The sequence below is a fragment of the Gasterosteus aculeatus genome, chromosome 5 (assembly GCF_964276395.1).
Source record: "Gasterosteus aculeatus chromosome 5, fGasAcu3.hap1.1, whole genome shotgun sequence".
In the NCBI taxonomy this organism is placed as follows: domain Eukaryota; kingdom Metazoa; phylum Chordata; class Actinopteri; order Perciformes; family Gasterosteidae; genus Gasterosteus; species Gasterosteus aculeatus.
The window spans coordinates 6054822-6076855 of NC_135692.1; the positions used below are offsets into that span (position 1 = coordinate 6054822).

The 22034-nt window shown below is 39.9% G+C and overlaps 1 protein-coding gene across 5 annotated transcripts in view; it reads left to right on the top strand.

Moving 5' to 3' along the window:
* Window positions 1-907: 907 nt before the first annotated feature.
* The window catches only part of uts2r (urotensin 2 receptor), a 30378-nt gene continuing 9251 nt past the window's right edge, over window positions 908-22034 (top strand). The window contains exons 1-5 of one of the 5 annotated variants that reach the window (XR_005712277.2): window positions 908-1552; window positions 2387-3102; window positions 4988-5063; window positions 5186-5366; window positions 20292-21559. Coding sequence is in view for 2 of the 5 variants with exons in the window: in XM_040176976.2 (XP_040032910.2) it covers window positions 2404-3102; window positions 4988-5365 (1077 nt within the window). In the remaining 3 variants the exon portion in view is untranslated. Of the gene's footprint in view, window positions 1553-2386; window positions 3103-4987; window positions 5367-20291; window positions 21560-22034 lie in introns of those variants that run through there. The other 4 variants (XR_013467675.1, XM_040176976.2, XR_005712276.2 and 1 more) reach the window with 4 other exon arrangements.

A 22034-nucleotide genomic window follows, 5' to 3' on the forward strand; every position in this document is an offset into this window, starting at 1 on the left:
CGCTTATACTGTAAGCAGCAGCTCCGGTGTCAGTCCGGCCCGCAGTGGTACCTCTAAATTTTCTCTAACTCGTTGACTTCATCTATCTGACTCTTGATGAGGACACACACCCACATAACACACTGGAGATTCAGATTCTTCAATTTCACAGAGATTTATTGGAGCAACAATACCCATAAACCAAGCTCTTTCCGGAAAGACACTAACGAGGTGATGATGCAGCATATTAGTTTATACATTTCTTGGTTAGTGAGTTAAACCTTCCACCTCTGTACTAACTGCGTAACTATCTTCCTGATGTTTTCCTACTAGTCTCCCCCTCGTCCTTCACTAGCCACTAGCCTGTCTGGTAGGTTGATGCAAGCCTGGCTGGCTCATTCTGGTCAGTTGACCGTATCTCGCTGCCCCCCCCCCCCCCCCTTCCACACACTCCCACACTTCTGTCTCCTAGTCCCTACACACACCCACTCATGAGACCTTTGCTCCACTGCCAGTGTCCCTATACTCTTTCTGATGTTTTGCAATCCTTAGTGTGGCAAAGACTCTTATGTCTACATATCTGAACAACCTTGCATGTCTGGCACAGATTGTCTGTGGGCCTTGTTCTAGCCTCTCTCCCTCTGTCGAACTGGAAAACATTATCTACAGGCATATGCCTACTTGCATAACACCCTAGAAAGGATTATAACGTGAGTAGCCTATATGTTGGACAATATAGAAACATTTTTCTTTCTGTCTACGTCTTTCTGCGTAAGGGGTCGGAGTGTTGCATATCACTTTGTAGCACACGCACTCGTAGCATGGAAATAGAAGGCACAGAGGTTAGAGAGAGAGCAGAATGCATTTCCAGCATTCTCTTCTCTCCGTCTTCTCCCTCCCACTTTGGGCTTCTGAGCGAGAGCGCCTCGCTAGCAAAGCGCTCCTGCCTCTCTTTCTCTCGCTCTCTCTCACTCTCTCTCTCCCCTCTCTCCCCTCTCTTGCACACTCTATACCTCTGGCACTCCGCACTATCTCGCTCACTCGTTCAGCACAAGGGGCGGATTCTCCATAACCAGCTGTAGCTTAATGTGATCCTCACTTCTCATTATTCATCATTTCATTGATGTTCTCTTGGTTTTTTTTGGAGCGGGGGGTCACATCTTTTCTTATGTATTAAATGTATCCGCTGCCGATAGTAACAGCTTCCAGTGTTTGGGTGCTTGCAAGGTGCACAAAGTGTAGAAGTAAAATAACTTGCGCTATCAGTAAAGCTTTCTTTTGAATCCAGACACTTTTAGTGGCTCAGAGACTAGTCAACAATGGAGGGATTTTTGTTATTGTAGTGGATGACTCATTGAAATTATTCTACCCCCTCCAGACTGCTGGATATAGATTTTCCTTTTGTTCCACCTGCTTGTTTCACCCCTCAACGACTCTGAAGAATCAGTTGGGACGACTTTACAGTGCAATTTTTTGCAGCAAGTGCGAACTTTCGAGGAGCCAAGTGAGACACAGCATGGCTGATGGACACACAGCTGATTGTTGAACTTTTCTGTCCTGGGAGGCACTCCAGGTAAGACACCAGATTCTAAGATTCCAGATTAAAATTCACGTACATGGCCGGATTTGATTTAGATGCATGCCCCAGGGCTCTGGAGCTAAGTGCAGCAGGCTGTTAGGACTTAAATGCAATACCAACCGTGTCATCTCTGTCCCTGGCGCTTTTGGGAGAGTTGTAGTCACATAGGAAGGACACCTTTTCAATTATCTCCGTCTGAATTCTGACATTTTGGAATCAAATAAAGGCAAATAGATCTCTGTGACTGAGTAAAAATATAGCTATGTATATATGTTTAACAGTTGCATCAACTAGAATACATTTAGTGTCTTTTCTTTTTTTAATAAACATACTGCTGTATGTTTTACGAAACAGTGTATTACGAAAGATGCATCATTTTGCCACTAGAGAGTGAGGATGCATTTTGTCATCAGTCTTCTGGTATGTTTTATATTGCTGAATAAAATGGAATGTAATAAGCTCAAAGCTATTTTCAGAGCTGCTCTTTCTATCCCAAAAGTAAAGTGAGGGATTTAATTTTTCCCAGTGTGAGTAAGTTAGTCATGGTAGACTTTCACCTCTACAAAATGCAAGCAGTAGGATTTTCCAAATCAAGCAAGGATGAGTCATCGAGCTCAAAAAAGCCTTGCCTAATTACTTATTCTAATATTAAAGGAGATTAAGAATGAAATTATGCCGCCATTACACTCTCAGAATATATTATTCCATATTTATGTAAATTCCAATCTAATCTAATGACAAAAAGACAACACGGGTTGATTTACAAATGCAGAGTTTCTGTACAGTTACAACCCTCACCCTTCACATTTTTTGTCCCTATGCATCCAGATAAGACCACAGTGTCCATGGAGCCAGTGGGAGTCTTTGTGGAAAGAGATGCCAACGCTACCGAAACACCACTGAGCACGCATGAGTACACAGCGGCAACCTTTTCCATCGGCACCATCCTCTCCCTCATGTGCTTCGTTGGAGTTTCGGGGAACATCTACACCCTGGTGGTCATGTGCCACTCCATGAGGACTGCAGCCTCCATGTACATCTACATCATAAACCTAGCTTTGGCAGATCTGCTGTATCTTCTCACCATACCCTTTGTAGTATGCACACACTTCCTGAAAGGCTGGTACTTTGGAGATGCAGGGTGTCGGATTTTGATCAGCATGGACTTCCTGACCATGCACGCCAGTATCTTCACGCTGACAATCATGAGCACAGAGCGTTACTTTGCAGTCCTCAAGCCCCTCGACACAGTCAAGCGGTCCAAAAGTTACCGGAAGGCCATTGCTCTGCTGGTCTGGGTTGCATCTCTAATCCTTACCCTGCCAATGATTCTGAGCATTCAGCTAATGACAGTGGGCAATAAGGCTATGTGTCAGCCCACGTTGTCGGCACTCTCCTACAAGGTTTATATCTCCTTCTTGTTTTGCACTAGCATTGTCGCTCCTGGACTGATCATCGGCTATCTCTACATCCAGCTTGCACGCACTTATTGGATTTCACAGACTGAGACGTTCAAACAGACGAAGAAACTCCCCAATCAAAAAGTAAGTGTTACGAGTGTTTCTACTTCAGCTTTCTTTCTAATAGTACTTTTTGGGCTTTACTACTCATCTTCAAAGGTTTGCGTTTTACACATATATATTACATGTATATATTTATGTTACGTCCCTCGACTGATGTCTAGGGGAGTCGGGAAGTAACAAATGAAAATAAACTGTAAAAGAAGGAATTTTTAACCAAAAGAGGGATTTATTTCATAATAAATCCAAAAAGCATCCATAGCAGGTTCAAACAAACACAAACAAACCCCAGCACAATTGGCAAACAAAGATACTTAAACATATACATATATATATGTGTACATATATATATATATACATATATATGTATATGTATCTATATATATATATATATATATATATATTTATATATAAAAAACAATTCAGAATATGATATAACTGCCATATCATAACTATTAGAAATATCATAAATATTATAATAATATAAATACATATATTATATTATATTATATTATATTATATAAACTCTATTAGATTACATGTATGTCCATGTATATATTGAGATGCACCTAGTTTGTTTGGGAAACACCCGATCAGTGTGTTGAGGAAAGACCAACTCAAAACCCCCACAAAACCTCACACTTCCACGTCCTGGTTGTGTGTCCTTACCGCAGTCTTGTGTGCGTCGCAGCTGGGTAGCGATGTTAACTTTAACACGGTGATGTCATGCACGCATGTAGCTAAATAGCTAGCTAATCATCCCGGTATAGAAGACACTACAGAAGCGTTATATATCTGCGGCTTCCCTTTCACGCCGGCCTGTTTTCTGGATGTGAGGTCAGGCTGATCTGGGACGACCTGTTTTACCTCTGCTTTCTCCAGGAAAGTTCTTCTCTCGTACCGAGTTGGGGTCGGGTCTTCTTGGAAGGACACTGCCGGTGGTCGCTCTTGTTATGTTAAACGGCGCGTCAGAGACTCGCCCCAACGAGAGCGCAGTGTAGGGCAGCGAAGGGCGAGCCCAAATTTCAATGTATTTTAAGACGCTGAAATTATAATGTCAGTCAGCTTTATCAGTGATTGGCTAACTCATTTTTAGACCTGCCCCGAGCCCAGCTGAGACATGCAGGGGGGACGTGCAGGAAAAGCATACATTTTGCACATATATTTTACAAATATTATTGGGTATATAATCCATGTTTCAAAAGCACAAAAACACAAATATTGACTGTAAGTAAAATGTATTTTTAATATAATAAATAACAAAAGATTTCTTTTGTTTTTTTGTTGCTCTTGGTGGGGCCACGCCCCGTTGCCCTCTATGGACCAGCCGCTACTGGGCAAGGGCTTACCATAACCATTGTAGTTATAAAGGAGGGATGTTCTTTTAGAGTACGTATCTGTAGGCTAACTAATTAGAGCATTCTATTATCAATCCCCTCCCTCCTGCAGCAGGTATTTCATTGGCCATTTCACATTTGCTCGTAGTTCATGATAAGACAAAACATTTTCCAATTTGCTTGATAGCAAGGCTTAAGATTCATTCATTTTGTCTTATCAGTTCATTTATTGAATGGTTAATACTGCCATTTCCTTTACAAGCCTTTTAAAAGATTAACTTGACCTTGACCTTGGGGCAATGTAGAATGCAGACTGCCTAACTTCCGAATGTGCTGCTACTAGTATTCCTTGTTTTGAGGGGAAAAACGTGTTTGATATCCCATTCTTGATGTCTATGGTTCAATCTACTTTATGTACAGTACCTGTATAATCTTGTCATGTGTGTGTGTCATGTGTCTAATCATGTGTTTTTTCATTAAATGTAGTTCTAGTTGATTATGTACAGGTAATCAATGCATGATCTGGTACACTACTGATTGTTATTATTGTTTCAACTCTTATGTTGCTAAAGGTGCTGTACCTCATCTTCACCATTGTACTCCTCTTCTGGGCATGCTTCCTGCCCTTCTGGATCTGGCAGCTGCTGGGTCAGTTCCACCCGGCACTGCCCCTCTCAACTAAAGCCAAACGCAACATCAACTACCTGACCACGTGTCTGACGTATTCTAACAGCTGCATCAACCCCTTTCTGTACACGCTGCTAACCAAGAACTACAAGGAGTACCTGAGGAAGAACAAGCGGTCCTGGTCAGCTGGCAGCTACTTCAACCGAAGGAGTCGCTTTCATCGTTCACCCCGCAGGTCGCCATCTTCCAGCAGTCAGCAGTGTACTGAGAGCTTTATGCTCACGCACACAGCCTCTCTGCGAGCACATAACAGCAGTTTGTAAGGTAAGAGCATATTTTTCTGACAAAGACAACGAAATGAAAAGTAATGCAATCGTTCCCGAAACACAGATGAGTAGCAGTTATTTCACATCTCTACTAATAATTATGCATATACACCACAAGAGCCAGTGGATGCTTGAGACTTGGCGGCTTTATTGGAGTTTTTCCTTAGATGAAAGACTTCTGATGGGTTATATAATTACAGATGGCATTGAATTATGGCAACCTCTAAACTTGTCTGTGGAGGGTTTTCACTTCCTGGTTTGCAGTGTGAACATGTGCTTATTTGACAAGCAGGTTCTCTTGCTGTTTATGTATGGAAATGAGTGAGCTGGCAAAACGTGTACAGCAACAATAAATAGAAAAGGGATTAATGAACTTTTTTGCCGATGGTTTTCTGAGAATTGTCTCTGCCTGGAGGGGCAGGAAGCCTGATTTAATCAAACTTGTATGGATAATCAACATTTTCCACCAATGTGAACAAGGCAAAACTATTCCTCCAACTGAAGAAAAGCATTTGATTTCATTTGACTTAAAATATCAACAGATCTTCTATCTTGATTAGTCATGATTTCATTTTGGCAGTATGTTGCCACCCAACAATACGAATGTGATTGGACCGTTCATTACACAGTTAAAATGTCCACTTACTCTTAGTCTGAATTATATAGTAAGTGGGCGATAGGGCTGAAAAATGGTCAAAATGCCATTTTGACACACACTCAGCTGTAGTTAATTAGGACTAATAGGGAGACATAAATCTCCAAAAATGGGATCTTGACTTGCAAATGTAATGTAACTTGCATGCAGAAAAAAATTGATTTGTGAACAGCAAAATATAATCCATATGAAAATGTATTTTTTTCTTTCTTGAAAGACTGACTAAATGAAAATCTTTTCTTGCCATTAATTTAAATTTTGTTAATCGCCCTATGTCAATATTATAGAGAAAGCTAGGGGGTGTCTCTGTACTCGTCAAGTGAGTGAATGCTGGCACATGGTGTTTTTGGAAAATACCAGTTAATCACAGCAGTATAGGTTTGTCAAGATAGAAGCTCTGGGAATCACAGTTGTGAAGAGGCCTGTATTCTACCTGTGAATCAAAAGTCAATGCAAGCTTAGAAATCTATAAGATATGTATGCAGTACTGTGTCGGATTTTCCGGTATACCTTTGCTTAAATAATATTAGTAATATACTGTGTGTATATATATAGCTACTTCAGAGACAAAGTAAATATTGAAACACTTTTTAAGTCTAGAATTATATTTTCATAACATTTATCAATATAGGTATTTTTGACGATCGTCAAAGAACAATGATGGTTTAAACCAAAAAAAGAAGATCAATGAGAAAATTCCCAATTATATAATTTTCCTCTTCAGGGACATTTACACAAACATTTTTCTATTTTGGTTAGGGTTAGGGTTAAGTTGATTTAGGGTAACGGAGACATCAGAGGCACACGTTGACCACTAACAACCAGGAGGCAACGGCTTTGTTTCAAAAGAAAAGCCTATGCAAAAGTACCGTAGACTTGCATTCTACTGGACACCAAAAATAATTTTCTTCTTACTTCTTATATAAAGAATGAGTCTGATTGTATGGAAGTCTATGAGAAAATGACTCTTCTTCTTTCTCGGCGCAGAGGCCAAAAACAGGTTAGCTCACGTGTCTGTTGTATTATTTTACTTGCCACTTAAGAATTTGGTTCAATATCTATGTATCTATCATTTAGGGGAAAAGCAAACTGACACTAAACAGATAACATTTTGACCTTTTGCAAATGAATGTTATATAAATAACCAAAACAAAAATTGATCATAACTCATTCCAGATGGTCAAAGCAGGATATTATTTCTTAGTTTGTATCATTTGTCCCTAAAAACTCTCAGTCAACTATTTCATGTTGTTATATTCCAGTTCATAACTTTGAACTGAGCTAATCATGGTTTGCCCTTGATTAGAGTGTGGTGTGTGTCCAGACAGAATAGCACCAAGTCACAGAAGAAGAGGAAGCCATTTCTTATTTTACATATAGTATTATTTTACACATAACGGAAATTGGGAGCAGTTGCTGCCAAAAAAGCCCAGGGAGGAGTTAAGTGTGTTGCTCACACTTTGATATAGGGGTTGAAACAGCCAACCCTGCGGTTCCTGGCGCACCCACTCTACTCCATGTGCCACAGTTGCCCCTATGTGTTACTGTTCTTGGTATACAATGTGTTGACTGACACCATAATTCACAGGGGCAGAGAAAATGGATGCAGATGTGCGCGATGTAAACAGGCTTTATGTGTTTCAGACTGAGGTAAAAACCTGAAGTGAGACCCGAATAATAATCTCCAAAACATGTCTCAATCAAAGACCGCAACATTCAGAATAAGGTGTAATTCACAATGCTCATTTTCATTTTTTTTAAAGTAGAATATTGTCCATGTAAACTGGACTTTTAGTTAAGTCCTCGGTAAAAGTCAATGCTGCTGTCAATGGCGAGGGTTCTCGCAACGTGTTCTGACTCTTTGCTCACACAGTCGCCATTTTTATAACATCACGAAGGATACATGTGCTCTTAACGTAATTTTGAGCCCCTTTAAAGGCATGAAAAAGTACTGGGCATCATAGCTCAGTTGTAATATATTAACATACCTTTGCAGTCATACAAAATAACGGATTAACCTAACCTAATGTAATTTTCCAACACTAGATTTTCTAAAATGACATGTCACATGTGAACTAATTTACTAACTAATGAGTGACACATACAAGACCCACTATCTACAGTTTACAAAAAACTGAAGGTCATGGTTCTGCCCATTCTAATTCTAATCTTCTAAGCTATCACACTGCGTCCTCATTTGCTTTGATTTGAATCAACAATGTGGGAGGGAATCATATTGTAGTTTTGATTCATCAATAAAAAGTGTGAGATTTTAATTCTAATGACATCCAAACAGTTGATGTGCCCGGGAGAAACAGCATGATTTTACAGGTATTGCAATATGGCAACCCACCAGCTTAATAATCCTCTGATTCGCTGTTATGGTGAGGGACATTTGGGAAAAAACTCGGAAACCGTGAAATCCAACTGAGAGTTTTTATTAAATTTTATTAAATCCTCTAGTAGACTGTGTGAATGAAACATAGAATTGGCTATTTCTCTGCAAAGAAAATAAAAAATGTTTCCAGGCCTGATTGATGTATGTTTAGCTGACTAATCCAAATATATAAAACCAGGCAAAAATGTTTTCTATTTTCACACTAACTTTTTATTCATTTTCTTCATCACTGGACCACAGCAGCTACCTCTCTCTTTTCCCCTTAGCGCTCTGCTGATTTTTGGTGACTACTTGAAAATGGTGCACTAAAAGGCCAGCTCAGGGAGACTTTAACACACTGGCTTTTTGGAGGAATGAGCTATAGGGAAACTCAATGGCTCAATTGTAGATTTAACATTTAATGCACTCTTGTTTACCTTTCTCGTGTAGATTTCGTTTTTTTTCTATTACGTCTTTCATTGCCATATTCACAAAAGAGTGCCTTCACAATGGATCACGTCCGGCTATAATGTCCCTGCGCTAAATTCTGTTCGGTAATGTTTCCTCGATGAAAAGTTACCATGGTGACAGCTGCCTGACAGACTCTGACGCAAGTGCCCTGACTCTCATTGCGTGCTGATAGCATTGCGTTTTTACCGCAACACAGAATACTACATGAAAGAGCCAGTGGATGCAGGAAAAGTCTGAACCAGACCTTTTTATTCCAGTCATTGTGAAAAACTACTCTTCTGTAAAGCCCAAATTATTGAGCTGTATTTTAATATTCACTGCATCAGCAAGGGAATCCCTTCAACTAGCCTAATTATTCCATACATTAAAAGGACAAATACCCCCCCCCCCCCACCCACCCACGCACAGGTCTGATATTGCCATTAAAATATCCCAGTAAATTAACTAGAGTAAGAGGTAATGAAAACACTGACTTAGCTGCTTTTCTATGGTATCTTTCCATCTGTGTTGGGAAAAAAAGCGAAACAATTCAAAATGAAACTAAACTGGCTGCTACAGTACGACAACGTGTACATACTCGCGTGTGTGCTTTATTATATAAAGCATTGTCTTTCAGTGTTCTTATGGGAATACATTTTTAACTTTTAAGTTCATGGTGCTCTCTGAAGGAGTCCAACAACAGTGGCCGATCAAAAGGGAGGTCACAAAATGACTTCAAATTTGGGTTAAAGGTTTGCTCTGGAAAAGAGAAATGCTTTGCATTTTTAGCCATGCTACAGGCTGTGGAAATGAGTGAGGAGTCCGTACTTTGCCGTTGGTTTATTGCACAAACTTATAACTTACGTAGAGTCATGTTTCTACCGGCTACACCGTACTACTCGGCGGGGAGAATGCGCGTACCCCGACATCACCACGCACGCACACCTTTCGAGTACGGTGTCCCGCAGCGTGCACACGGAACGTGAACATAAACATTCAACAGAATGATCTATACAGGCCTAACTATTTGAAGGCAATGTGGCTTATGTTGCTTGGCTCTCTACGTTGATCTATACTGAAATATCTCAACAATTACGAGATGGATTGCTATGAATCAAAATGTTTGCTTGATGCTTGGCATGAATAAAGACCTAGATCTATCAATTCAATGTGTTGTCACATGCTGTACCAGAGCATGTTTTAGAGACATTGATACTTGACCTATTAACTTTAACTTCACTGTTCATCCTCCTACTGACTCTTTCCCATCGAACTACCATCTCAGCTGTCAAATGAAATAGCACTTGGACTCAAGTGCGTCTTGGCAGGATTGAGCAGAGGTCACCTATGGAAAGGTCACGCAGAAACTCACACTAACTCATTGTATTTCACTCATGATGGTGAAAGGAGTATTTTTCCCACACCCGTATGACTGAAAGCTGCTTTTATTCACCTGGCTCATTTGGGGAATTGCTGTTGTCTTTTCACATAGGAAGATTTGCCTGTAACTATCAGGTGCATTGTCTAGGAAAGTGTGATAATCGATAAGAAGTGTCGTCGTGGCGCAGGGGGTAGAGCGGGTGCACTGGGAACCGCACGGTTGGTGGTTCAAGTCCCGGCTGCCCCATGTCTCAAGTCGAAGTGTCCCTGAGCAAGACACCTAACCCCTAATTGCTCCCTGGGCAAAAATGTAAAAAGCCATGGGTTTAAAGTGTAATGTAAGTTGCTCTGGATAAAAGCGTCAGCTAAATGACCAGGCGACTGTGGGTGAGTGGGGAGCACAGTCGTCCTCCAATCAGAAGGTTGTCGGTTCGACGCCAGGCTCTGCTAACCCCCATGTCGATGGGCAAGACACTTAACCGAACATTGCTCCTGTAGCTGCGACTACAGTGTGTGAATGTTAGTTACTGATGTGCACTGTCACTGTGTATGGTTCTCCTGTCATCAGTGTATGAATGGGTGTGAATGGTTGAATGATGTCATGTAGTTTTAAAGCACTTTGAGTGGTCAGAAGACAATAAAAGCGCTATACAAGTACAGTCCATTTACCATAATGTAATTAAGACTGATCGATTGCCCTCTTGTTCTAGCGGGGTTCACGTTAATGCTCCAACCCTCATTTAGGAAGGTCTTGAGCTGATGAAACATGGACATTCACTAATGATTTGATGCACATACATTTATTACACATACCTCCTCTTGAGGATCACACTACCTTATTCTCATTGGATTAGAGCAGATGCAATTCTGCACATGACTCTTAGGACCTAGGGCATCATGTTTTCTATTCTTTCCCTCTTTATCTGAAAATAAGTAAACAAAACAAGATGATGATTGACATGTGTGCAGAGTTTAGCAAAGACAACAGAGACAAAGGGTTGATGAGAAATTTCAGCAGGTGACAGGAAGTGACAGCAAGTGACAGCTCTTTTTGTTCTTTTTTGTGCTCTCAGCACTTGAGGTTAATAATAGTGCTCTTTTCATTCATCCTTTTAATATTTAATTTAAATGATGTAGGCAAGATGTCAGAGTTACAGCAATAACCACTAAAGTGTTTTATGCAGTGGTTGGCCAACCTGCAAGCATGATTTAAATTGTATGCCAGTTTGAATCAGAATCTGTAGCGCAGTTCAGACGAAGAAGAACTAGTTTCCCAGGAACTTTTGAGTATGTTGCATGGTCAGATTAACCTTTAAGGTTAGCTAGTGGCAAGATTTGCAGCTGCGCCCTGATTGATACCAACTAACTCACACACGCTGTACTTTGTGTGAGCCATCTTTTCCCATCAAGTATAGAGTACACAAGTACACATTCTTAAGCTTTCCATGCTAACATACAGAAAACAAATCTAGGAATTGCGTGAAAGTATTTGTTCTCTTTTGTCAGCTATATTGTCCTGTTACCTCAGCCTCTGTTGAAAGTTCCTCCGCACGTTGATTTAACTCATTAATGTAAACTCTAAACTTATTTGGAAAACTGCAGGACCGATGTTGCTACTTGCACCATTATGTATTGTTTCGCCAGAGTAGTATTCACATATAAATTCCAACGTTGTGTTCACATATAAATTCCAATGGAGGTTAAGATTGTAGTAGGGAATACAAATATATTGAGGGTTCATTACCTTCTTCACATGTTCAAAGTCTTTCACAGACAATTCAAATCAATTCAAATAAAATTGTAAATTATTTATTGACTTTTATTGTGACGTTTTGGGGTCAGGCCCAGAGGCAGTTCCCTGCTTTGATGAGTTAAAAATGCAGCTTTGGGAAACTGTTATCAGTCAAAATGATAAGGCTGCTGCCATAATATTCTAAACCTTAATGCAGCTCTCCAATAAACAAAAGAGGGCTTAGCGACACAGTGGGTGAGGTCATAGAAGACCATTTTTTTAGAACCTGTTGCACTCAAGCATCGCCCATTTCAGTTTTGAACCAAGCACAACCAACTTGGAACAGGATTATAGTGTACTCATCACTAACATATATATGAACGCTTCACATTGTTCGAAACATTAGAGTCTTGGCAGTTTCCTCTATTACAACTTTAAGAGGGGAGGAGGTTGTAGTCGGGCAAAGGTTTCGGCCGACGGGCAGGTGGGGGTCGAAGTCCCAGCGGAGACTGTAGTCTCTTTTGCACTCAGACAAAATTAAAGGAATGGGAGATTAGGATGACACAGATAGGGAGGGTCAGAGAATAAAGACGGATGATCCTTTTTTTTGGTTCTGCTGTTCTCATGTGATGAAGAACAATGATGTGGATGAGTCAACAAGAAAATAGATGGAATTTGATCGCCAGTAAAAAAAAGGAAAAGCCATATTTGTTTTACATTGTTCTGAATGATGAACCAAAAGAGAACACTCATTTGGATTTTATGAATTGAATGTTGTGACTGATCCAGAACATCTGTGTGTGTTTATAGTCCTCAAGCCCTGTGCACACATGCTTGTAAAAACTCATCCTCTGACCCTGAACAAAAGTCTCCGGCATCTGTGTACAATTTGGCATTGCAGTCTGGGAGGGGATATTAAAAATCAGCCCTGCAATTAACCATGTTAGCGCATGTCTACTGTGCTGAAAACCTCTGACACCTTTTGTTGCTGTTATTCCCATAGTATATGGGAAGCTGCATGTATTTAAATGATCTTTTTTAAAGAAATGTGTTTGTTGTTTATTGGAGGCAGACTGAACACACAATAGACCTATTACCACCTTATAAAGTTGATTAGTCAAACAAGCTTGAAAACAATAACTTGGAGTTGGGTTGTCCGGCAATTCTTGTTGCGGAGAACAGATTCTCTGTTGGTTGGTTTGTACATGTGACCTCTTTCTTGTTACACATAGTCATTTCATTTTCACCCTATTTCAATATGATCCAATGGCAGCAAATGAAAAGTGAAGAGGTACAATTAATATTATATTGTACATTCAATTATATATTATATATATTATTATTAAACACCTTCTTACATGCTTAAATGTCGGAAAACAAGACAGTTTGGCTCTAATTTAGGATGATTTCCCCCAAAACATCCAACCTGTGGCTTTGGAAGTAGCAGTGATCAACGTGGCAGAAAAGCTCAGGGTATGAAGTCATGCTTTTGTGGCATTTTTGTCCAGAATATATTCATTCTTAGCATCCATCAGACTCTGACATTAACTGTCTCTTAATGAAGCTTCTCACAGACTAAGTGTGCTGTGACACTTATTTACTCTTTGGACACGCACAAACACACCTGCAAATCAAAAATCAAATTCACTCAATCTTTTGTTATTGGTCTATGTGAACAATATGAAAACAATGAATAACAATTTAAACTCATTCCATCAAGGGTGAGAAAAAACTATGAAATTATATGTACTATAAAATACATTATTACTTCCTTAAAGAGTGAGTTATAGGATGCTGAAGTAAAAAAAAAAAAGGTTGATTGGTTAATCTTTGGAGTTTTTTCTCCATATTCAATTGTCCTAAAACGTGAAATGCAGTCTGCAGGATGCCGTGCCAAGACTGCAGGATTTGTGCTGCTCATAAAAGCCAGGAGTACAGGGTAGGTGTTGGCACGAAGACACCTGGTTTACAATAGAATGGTCAAACATCTGCTCCCCAATTCATCTCCGTCCTGTTGTTGAAGAAGAGACTATCTAATAAAAACAGATGTGCTAAAAAACTTAAGAGGACTCTGTGACTACGTCTGACATTTAATCATCTTGTTTAAAATGCGGTGTCATAAACAAGTCCTATTACGGGTGAAATGAAAGGGTCTAAACACAGAGAAGTCTAACGTTACAAACAGGAAGATTGGTCCAAACAAACACACCACAGGCGGAGTAGAGACATTAGAAGCTTCAACAAGTTAAGAAAAGCCTTTTTTGACAACCATCCATGTATCAATCCACACTGACTCTGTGAGACACGAGTCTGACTGAGCCAAGTCCTCCAATACGTTCTTTGAGCATTCCAGTCTATTTTCATGAGTCTAGTGACGTGTAATCTGCACAGACAGCTTGAGAGGTTTTTATTGAATTGCACAAACATCCGTTTGGATTTTGTCTGGTTTGCACTTGGGATTTAAGTTGGCCTGAACCCCAAAGTTTAATTTGACAAAACCGCGTATGTTGGTCTACTCTTGAAGTCCGAAGGCACATGGTATTGGCCCTGAAGATAAGGGTTTGTGAAAAAGCCCTTCATCTCTTAGCCCCTTAGCTTATTTCTCTTCAGAAAAACTTCAGTTAATTGAGGTTGCAGTTTTTGGATTTCTTTTTGATGAAAAGCCAACTGTGAATTACATCAACCAGCCAGAGCACTAATGGGCAATGGCTGTTCACACACACTTGGGCTGCAAGAGCTCTGCAATGCGAAAATTTAAATGAGTCAGAATATACAGTATGTAGTATATTGTACTACCTTACTTTCAGGTATTTCTGCTGCTTTATTAGAAGCCACACAGCATCAAGTGAAGGAGAAGGAATAATGTTCAACACAGAATGTGTGCCATAGTTGGAAGGACATTTCAAGAACATCCTTAACACCTATGCCTGGAGTGACAGCGGGGTCCTACAAAGTTCAAGAGATTAAAAGTCTTTACACAGCTTGATTACAGCAATAACGGCCTGACACTGTGGATTACTTGAAATCAGACTGAAAGCATGCGCGTCATAAACTTTGCATATCGATAACCATCTTAGCGCACAGCGTTTTGAATCTCAATTACGGCCGTGCAGATTTTGCATTCCCCCGGAATATTCTTGTTTTCAACCCAAGCGTGATGAAATGTCGTAAACCTTCTGTCAGTCTTCAACTGGCCCAGATAAATAGATTATGTACAGGATTTAAGTTGTGAATCAAAGCACTTTGACATGATGGGACCAGATGCATGTAGTGGGCCGAGCCTTTTGGGAGATGAGCATGCAGCAGGAGAGTGAAGGGTAGGTGGGGGGGGTTTGGATATGGTGGCCAGATGCAGGGCTTATTAAAATCCGTTCACAATCAGTGAAGGTGGGGCGGACAAGGTTTTCTTAATGGGAACTTTTCCCAGCTCCCCACAGGGGTTTCTTTAACACTGAGCCAAAAAACATAAGCAAACAGGAACAGCGCGCAGCTACTCGTCCAACATTCATGCGCACGCAAAATGACCAGTGTTTCATCAGGACGCTACAAAACTGCACTGCTCTTGAAGTGGATGAAGGACCTTGACAGCAACTTTACCTTGACAGCGACCAGAAATAGCTTCTCTCAAGCCATCGGGAGCTTTTCTACTGCCCGTCATCCATTCAGCAAAGCCATAACACATTTCATTCATTCGATATTTGCTCTTCTTCTTTGATGATTATTTCTACACCGAGCAAAAATTGTTTTTACACTTTCTAAGTAGAAGTAGAGTAAACTTGCCTTTCTTCTTTTATTTGATTTTTTTCAAATACCTGATATCATGAGTGAAATTAGGGATGAAGTTTGAACAATATCTTTGCTGGCACGGTCAACAACCGAGCAAGGAAAAGCAGCTTCAAAAACTTTTGTGAGTTCCAAACTGCCTGCAGCTTTTGACAGCTACTGAGGGTCTTACAATAGGCTGTTTTAATCCTGTCAACACTTCCAATACATCTTTGATCGTAGAGAGAATAAGGGAGTAAAGGATACACTTTGTACTGCGCTACAGGAAGTGTCACAAGCAATCTCTATCCAGTGATATTCTCAAGGTCATCCCAATTCCCTTTGCATTGATCTGGTGGCATAACCAGGCTGCTTTCAGGACAGCCTGGACAGACTTTTTCCTCTGCAGGCATCAGACACCGGGTCTCACAGGCATAGAGCAATTCTTCATCTGCACAGTCTACTTCAAAGATGCTGAGTTCAATGACATCAGGCTTTTATCCTTTAATAACTCGGTATGTTAATGATTAATGTCACTACCTCTCCTCCGAGGGTTCTAGTCAATACAGTTGTGACAGACATTAGGCTACAGTGCATCTGTGCAGGTATGCGTGACCATCGTCTCCTCTGAAAATAGTTGAGAATCCAAAGAGAATAGTAATAAAACTGACCGCAAACTTTGAACTCCAATGAAAGGGATAAACCTAAACCTGATTACAAATACACAGTTTGATTAAATCAGGTACACTCTGCTCCCTAAACATGAAGCAGTATTTCATCATTTTGGCAGAAAGGCTAATGTGGGGAATTTAATTACCTGGAAATAATTTTTCAAATCATTCAACTGAATGCACATCAATGGCAATATATGAATACGGTTAGCCAAGTTAATTCCTTAAAAAGTTCCTGATTTACATTTTAAAGTAATATTTAACATAAAATGCATGTTAGCAGCAATAATATCTTGCATTTTTTGCACTTTTCAAAAGGCTACAGTGGGAGTCTGTTTTATCTTTGAATAACCTCGACCAGAACAGGAGAGACTACATATTTGAAAGAATGTGCTGGGGCAGTCCGGGGTTGGGCATCAAGAACCCTGTGGACATATGATTTACAGAAGTGCATCAGGGCCTGACACAGGGTCAATGACTGCCTGAATATTGTGGCCACTACTGAGAGTCAAGCTTGTATTGACTTGTATGCATGTATATAAATCCATTTATCAGAAGCTTCCCCTCGAGTAACCTCTACCTTCCTTTATAGGCTGGAAAGTTGGCAATGAGGATTAAATCCATCCAACGGCACAGTCGGAATGTTATCAGTGAGGAGCATACTGTGTGCCATTTCAAAAAAGCGCAAGGTCACCTGTAGAAAGACAAGACCCATATTTCGGGATAGACATACATAAACCTCCACGTACACACATGCTTGTATACCAAGATGGTTAATTGTGCTGTTAGTTGATAGCAGAAAAATGTCCCTCGCAGATACCGCAGAAATAGAGGGCAGCTATTTTCTTTTATGACAGAGTCCTTGGAAAGGTTGTATACATAATTTCCATTACCATGGCAGCAAAGATACATTGCAAGAATCAGTGTGTGTGAAAAAAACGTATTGTCTTTGTTACAATTAAGGGGAAGAAGGAATTAATGAAAGGAGCTGGCAGATGGGAAGACCAATCCCAAAAGTAAAAGCCTGAGGGCTACAATGGGAAGTGTCTTATCAATATACATGAAAGACTGACCAGGAGAAAGAGGTAAAAGAGCGCACTCAATAGCTTGTCAGACTTTACAGCAGGGCACGTAGCAGCAATTTATCACAATCTGGAGGTGGGATGCACAGGGTGAGCTCTGCGTCTAATGGGTTAACAATGAGGCTAAAGCCTCAGGAATGAGGAACGAGAACGTATTTCCCTTTGGTTACCGATTCAGACTTTGTATCTTTTCCCCTCGGCCGTGGGAGCAGGATCCCCTGCAGCATGAAGGAATTTCTACTCATCCTTTCCAGCGCTCTGGATGAGACAGGATCCCATTCAGGACTATACTTAACAAACTAATATTCTCCACAGCGACTAGTCACATCACACTTAATTTGTCTTGATTTCAATATGTGTTGCTTTGTTGCAGAAGATTGTAAAATACCTAGACTAACTGCACAAACCCAAATGAGAAAACACTCTCAGGATGATGTTCCTCCAATTAGTTTTTTGCATTGTACTGTAATATGTATCACCTGTTTTTTTGTCGGAAAATTTGTACTATTGACGCAACTGCACTGTTAGCCCGAACTAGTTGACTTTACTAGAAAATTGCGTGGAAACTCGTTGCCTCAAACCATTTAAGTTTTTACAAATGGAGGAAGTTGTGTTAACATAGATGCTGTAGACCGCAAGTCCACATTAGTAATCATTACTCGATCTTTTTTTTTTTATTAGTCTAAGTTTAATGAAATAACTATTTTCAGTTCAACATACATAAGCATATACAAACAGGGGAAAAGGAGAAAACAAAAGAAACAACTCAAAATCCCTTAGTCCATGGGCACTCACAGTTCAACGAAAAAAAGGAAAAGTCTCTCAGGTATCCACAGGGAAGTCTCCAAACAACGACCGCCATCTCCGCAAACAGGGCACGAACTCGCGACGAGCCATTGGGAGTCCTCCAACTTAACTCTCCAAAGAAAGAGCCAACGAGCTGCAGACATGAGCAGAGTGGCTTCAGGTGTGATCCGGTGCACGCGCGGCTCGTCCCCGCCGCAAGGCGCGTAACTCTCTGGCTGGCCGAGCCGTAACAGAATTGCTCTATTTGATTTTGAGATTTAATGCATTGTCTCAGGAAAATTGTATGGAAGGAACAAAATTCAACTTTACATTCTAAGATTCCAATGTGTTTTCTTTCAAAACATTGCTCAGGTGGTGGAACAGTCCTACTAGGGGGCCACATACTGTCCACTTTGATGTCATGCAGATTTACATTTAACATTTAGATATAAATTTAACATTTATATGATTTAACAACTTTGTGTTACTGCCAAATATTATCCTTGGAAAGGTTATTGCATGAATTCACATGAATTTCTCTCTAAATGTTTGAAAAAGTGACATATGAATATTGTCAAGCTTTTTTTCCATATGATAATGCTAAATGTACCAGAACTGCGCAGGATATTAGAACGAGCAACATTTTACAATCGTCACCCCATAACCCTTACAGAAACTTAACTGACCGAGTTATCTCTGCTAAACATCAGTGCATTCAATATTTAGAATACATTAGTGCAAAAAACTAAATGGATTTAGTAAAGACACAGTTGTTTTGCAAAATATGAAAGTATATGTACTGAAAAGTTTAATTTGAAATAAATCTGGGTTTAGAGTGTGTCTCAAAGTAAGATCATGTTTTACAACATTTATTTTATCAGATATCACCGTTCTTGGTCTTCCTCTCCTTTGCCCTCCACACACTCTCCCTCATATCACTCCTCTTTTCCCACCGACCTGTCTTCTGTCATCCTTATTTCCAAACTAAATCAGTTCCAAGGTATCGCATTTACTGAAACATAGTAATGAGAATAAAGCAGAATACCTGGGTTGGCTTTGCTGGGCTAGCTTGGGCTGATAATTCTTTGATTTTCTGCTAGGATTTTCTATATTTCAAAATAATTACTTCAGAAATGTTTTTCATCATTCTGATTTGAATGTGCTTTTATCCATTTTTATCCATTTATATATATATATATATATATATATATATATATTTTTTTTTTTTTGCAGTTTGCAGTTTGTGGAGTATGAATGACAAACGTGTTTGTGGAGTTTGAAAAATGTGGCAATTCATTTTGTCTGAAAGCAATGAAAGATTATTCACAGTTGGTTCCGCTGTTGGTCGCTGAGTGTGTGAAGAGTTTTTAAAATGTGGTTTGAGTATTGAACAATGCTTGTTAGCAATTGAAAAAACTGGAAGCAAAAGTTATTGTTATGTTCAGAAAATGTAAAGTCATTAAGTTTTTGTGGACAACAATTTATTGCAGATATTTATTTCTGCAAACAAAACATCAAAATGGTCTTCCATGACACACACACATATTAACATATAAAGACTGACTAAACCCCATATGTGAATTTACAGGGTAGAGGCCCTTCAGCCAAAACTCTGGGATACATTTCATTCTATCCTGTATGTACTACTTACTTTCCAGACCAAGTTATGCTTTATTCATGTTAAGCTTTTAGAGCATAGGGTAGGCTAATGGAAAATGCTACTCTGACACAAACAAGAAATGATTTCTGCTTGAAAACAGAATTGGCCCTTGCAATTGCATTATTAAAAATGCTAGAGGTGAGAGCAGCGCATAACTCCACAATACATAATGGAGGTTAGTTTGTTCGGAATAAAAGTAATTTCTGTACACAACATTTGCCTCTTCAGAGATTGTTTCTCAAGGAATCAGTAATTGTCCACATCTCAAACAGCATGACCAGTCAAAATGAAACGCCGACAAACAGATTGAGTAAATCACGCTCGCAATACTGTTTCATATTGAAATCTGACTCGGATTTTCTTCACAGGATATAGAAACAATTGCACAGTAATCCTGTCAAAAGCCAGCAGCAGAACTAGCACGGCTACAGATACCATCTGCTGCATCGGATCCTTCTGCCTCCCTGTACTCATGCTGCAAGGAGAATCAAACAACCCAGAGGAAAAAGTAACTACAGTCAAAACTACAACATTTGCAAGATGATTGGGTTGCCACTCAGTTGGCTGTGTAATAAAATAATCAGAGTGCAATTCCTGAAAAATTAGGTCTGTCCTGTTCTGAAAGACGATCAAACCCTCTTGGCTTTTGGTGGAGTGAAATGCGACACGAGAATGTAAAGATATCCATGCTATATGCTTTCACCTTGACACAAATAGCCAAGGGGAGAACCATGAAATGGACATGCATGGGAGATCGTACGATAGAGCAAAGAGGGGGAAGGGATGAAAGAGATCCAATAAACCCAGTGTCTGAACTCCTGAAATTTAATCGTAATAAAGGAAGTAGAGAACACTCTTTCAGCAGGTGTAGAAAATGGTAGATGGAGAAGAATTGTTCATGTTCCCTTAGCTTGCTTTGATGCAAGTTTAGGGATCTGAGCTTTGCTTATCACATTTTTTAAGAGCAAGCAGGACAAATCACAGGAAATACCTGGGAATAGAGGCACTACATGCAAAGTCACGACATTTGGTAGACCTTTGGTTACGTGAAAGCAGTACCGCTAATCTTTTAAATACTCCCCTACTTTCAAACAAGGTTGTTGAGAGGTCAAGATTGATATTCTATCCGATACTTTAAAGGGAAGCCATAATCTTCATTGCCTACTGTGTGACTTTTGGGTGTGAGGTGTTGGGGAAGGCAGAGGACAAGGCTGAGGTTTGAGGGTGGGAGGCAAAGGGGTTGATAAAGTGTGACTGACAGCTGCCAGTAATAAACAATGTGTTACAATGCCACCATTAAATAGTACACTCCAACACAATACAAAGTGCAAATCTTTACACTTTCAGTTCCCCCCATGTCAATAGAGCTTAATGTTGTCTTGTTTAGGTAGCTATAATAAAAGCTAACCTTAACTTAGTTTGCTTTAAGTAGATTACTGACATTTATAAATCGTTTTGCTGACATTATGACACGCTACTTCTTAGTCACATTACAACATTAAAATCAACAATAAATCTTCACAAAAAGACGAGTGTGTTTCCTATTGTTTCAATTTCTGTTTTCAATTTCACAAACATCAAAATGATAAGAAGATGTACAGTTTATAAATTAAATAATAAAGGTCTGTCAATTATTGAGCTAGCGTCTGCAAGGTTTATTTGACTCTGAGTGGTGCTCACGGACCTCTAAATCATAGGCGCAAAAACAAAGTATACTTTTTTGAATTCATACAGGCAGATCTGTTATGAGATTCCCTTTTGCTGTGGCATTGTTTGAGGATGTCACATTTCAATATGCGAGAGGATCAAAGGGTTGCCCCTGTTGACAATGTCGAGGGCTTCTCTTTCCCTCTCTTTGACATTCCCTGAATGGAACAATCCTCAGTGCCGGCTCGTCCTCCTGTGATGCTGGCATCATTACATTTTCCTCTCAATATCACTTTAAAAGGAAGTTTTTCCCCCAACCTTTTCCTACCCCATTTTGTTCTCCAAAACCCTCAGCTATACTGTGGCACTCCATAAAAGCACACAGGCAGATGTGGACATGTCAAAAGGGTCTCAAACTAGAGGGTTACGTTATAACCCTCTAGTTTGAGACATGGAGTCTCATG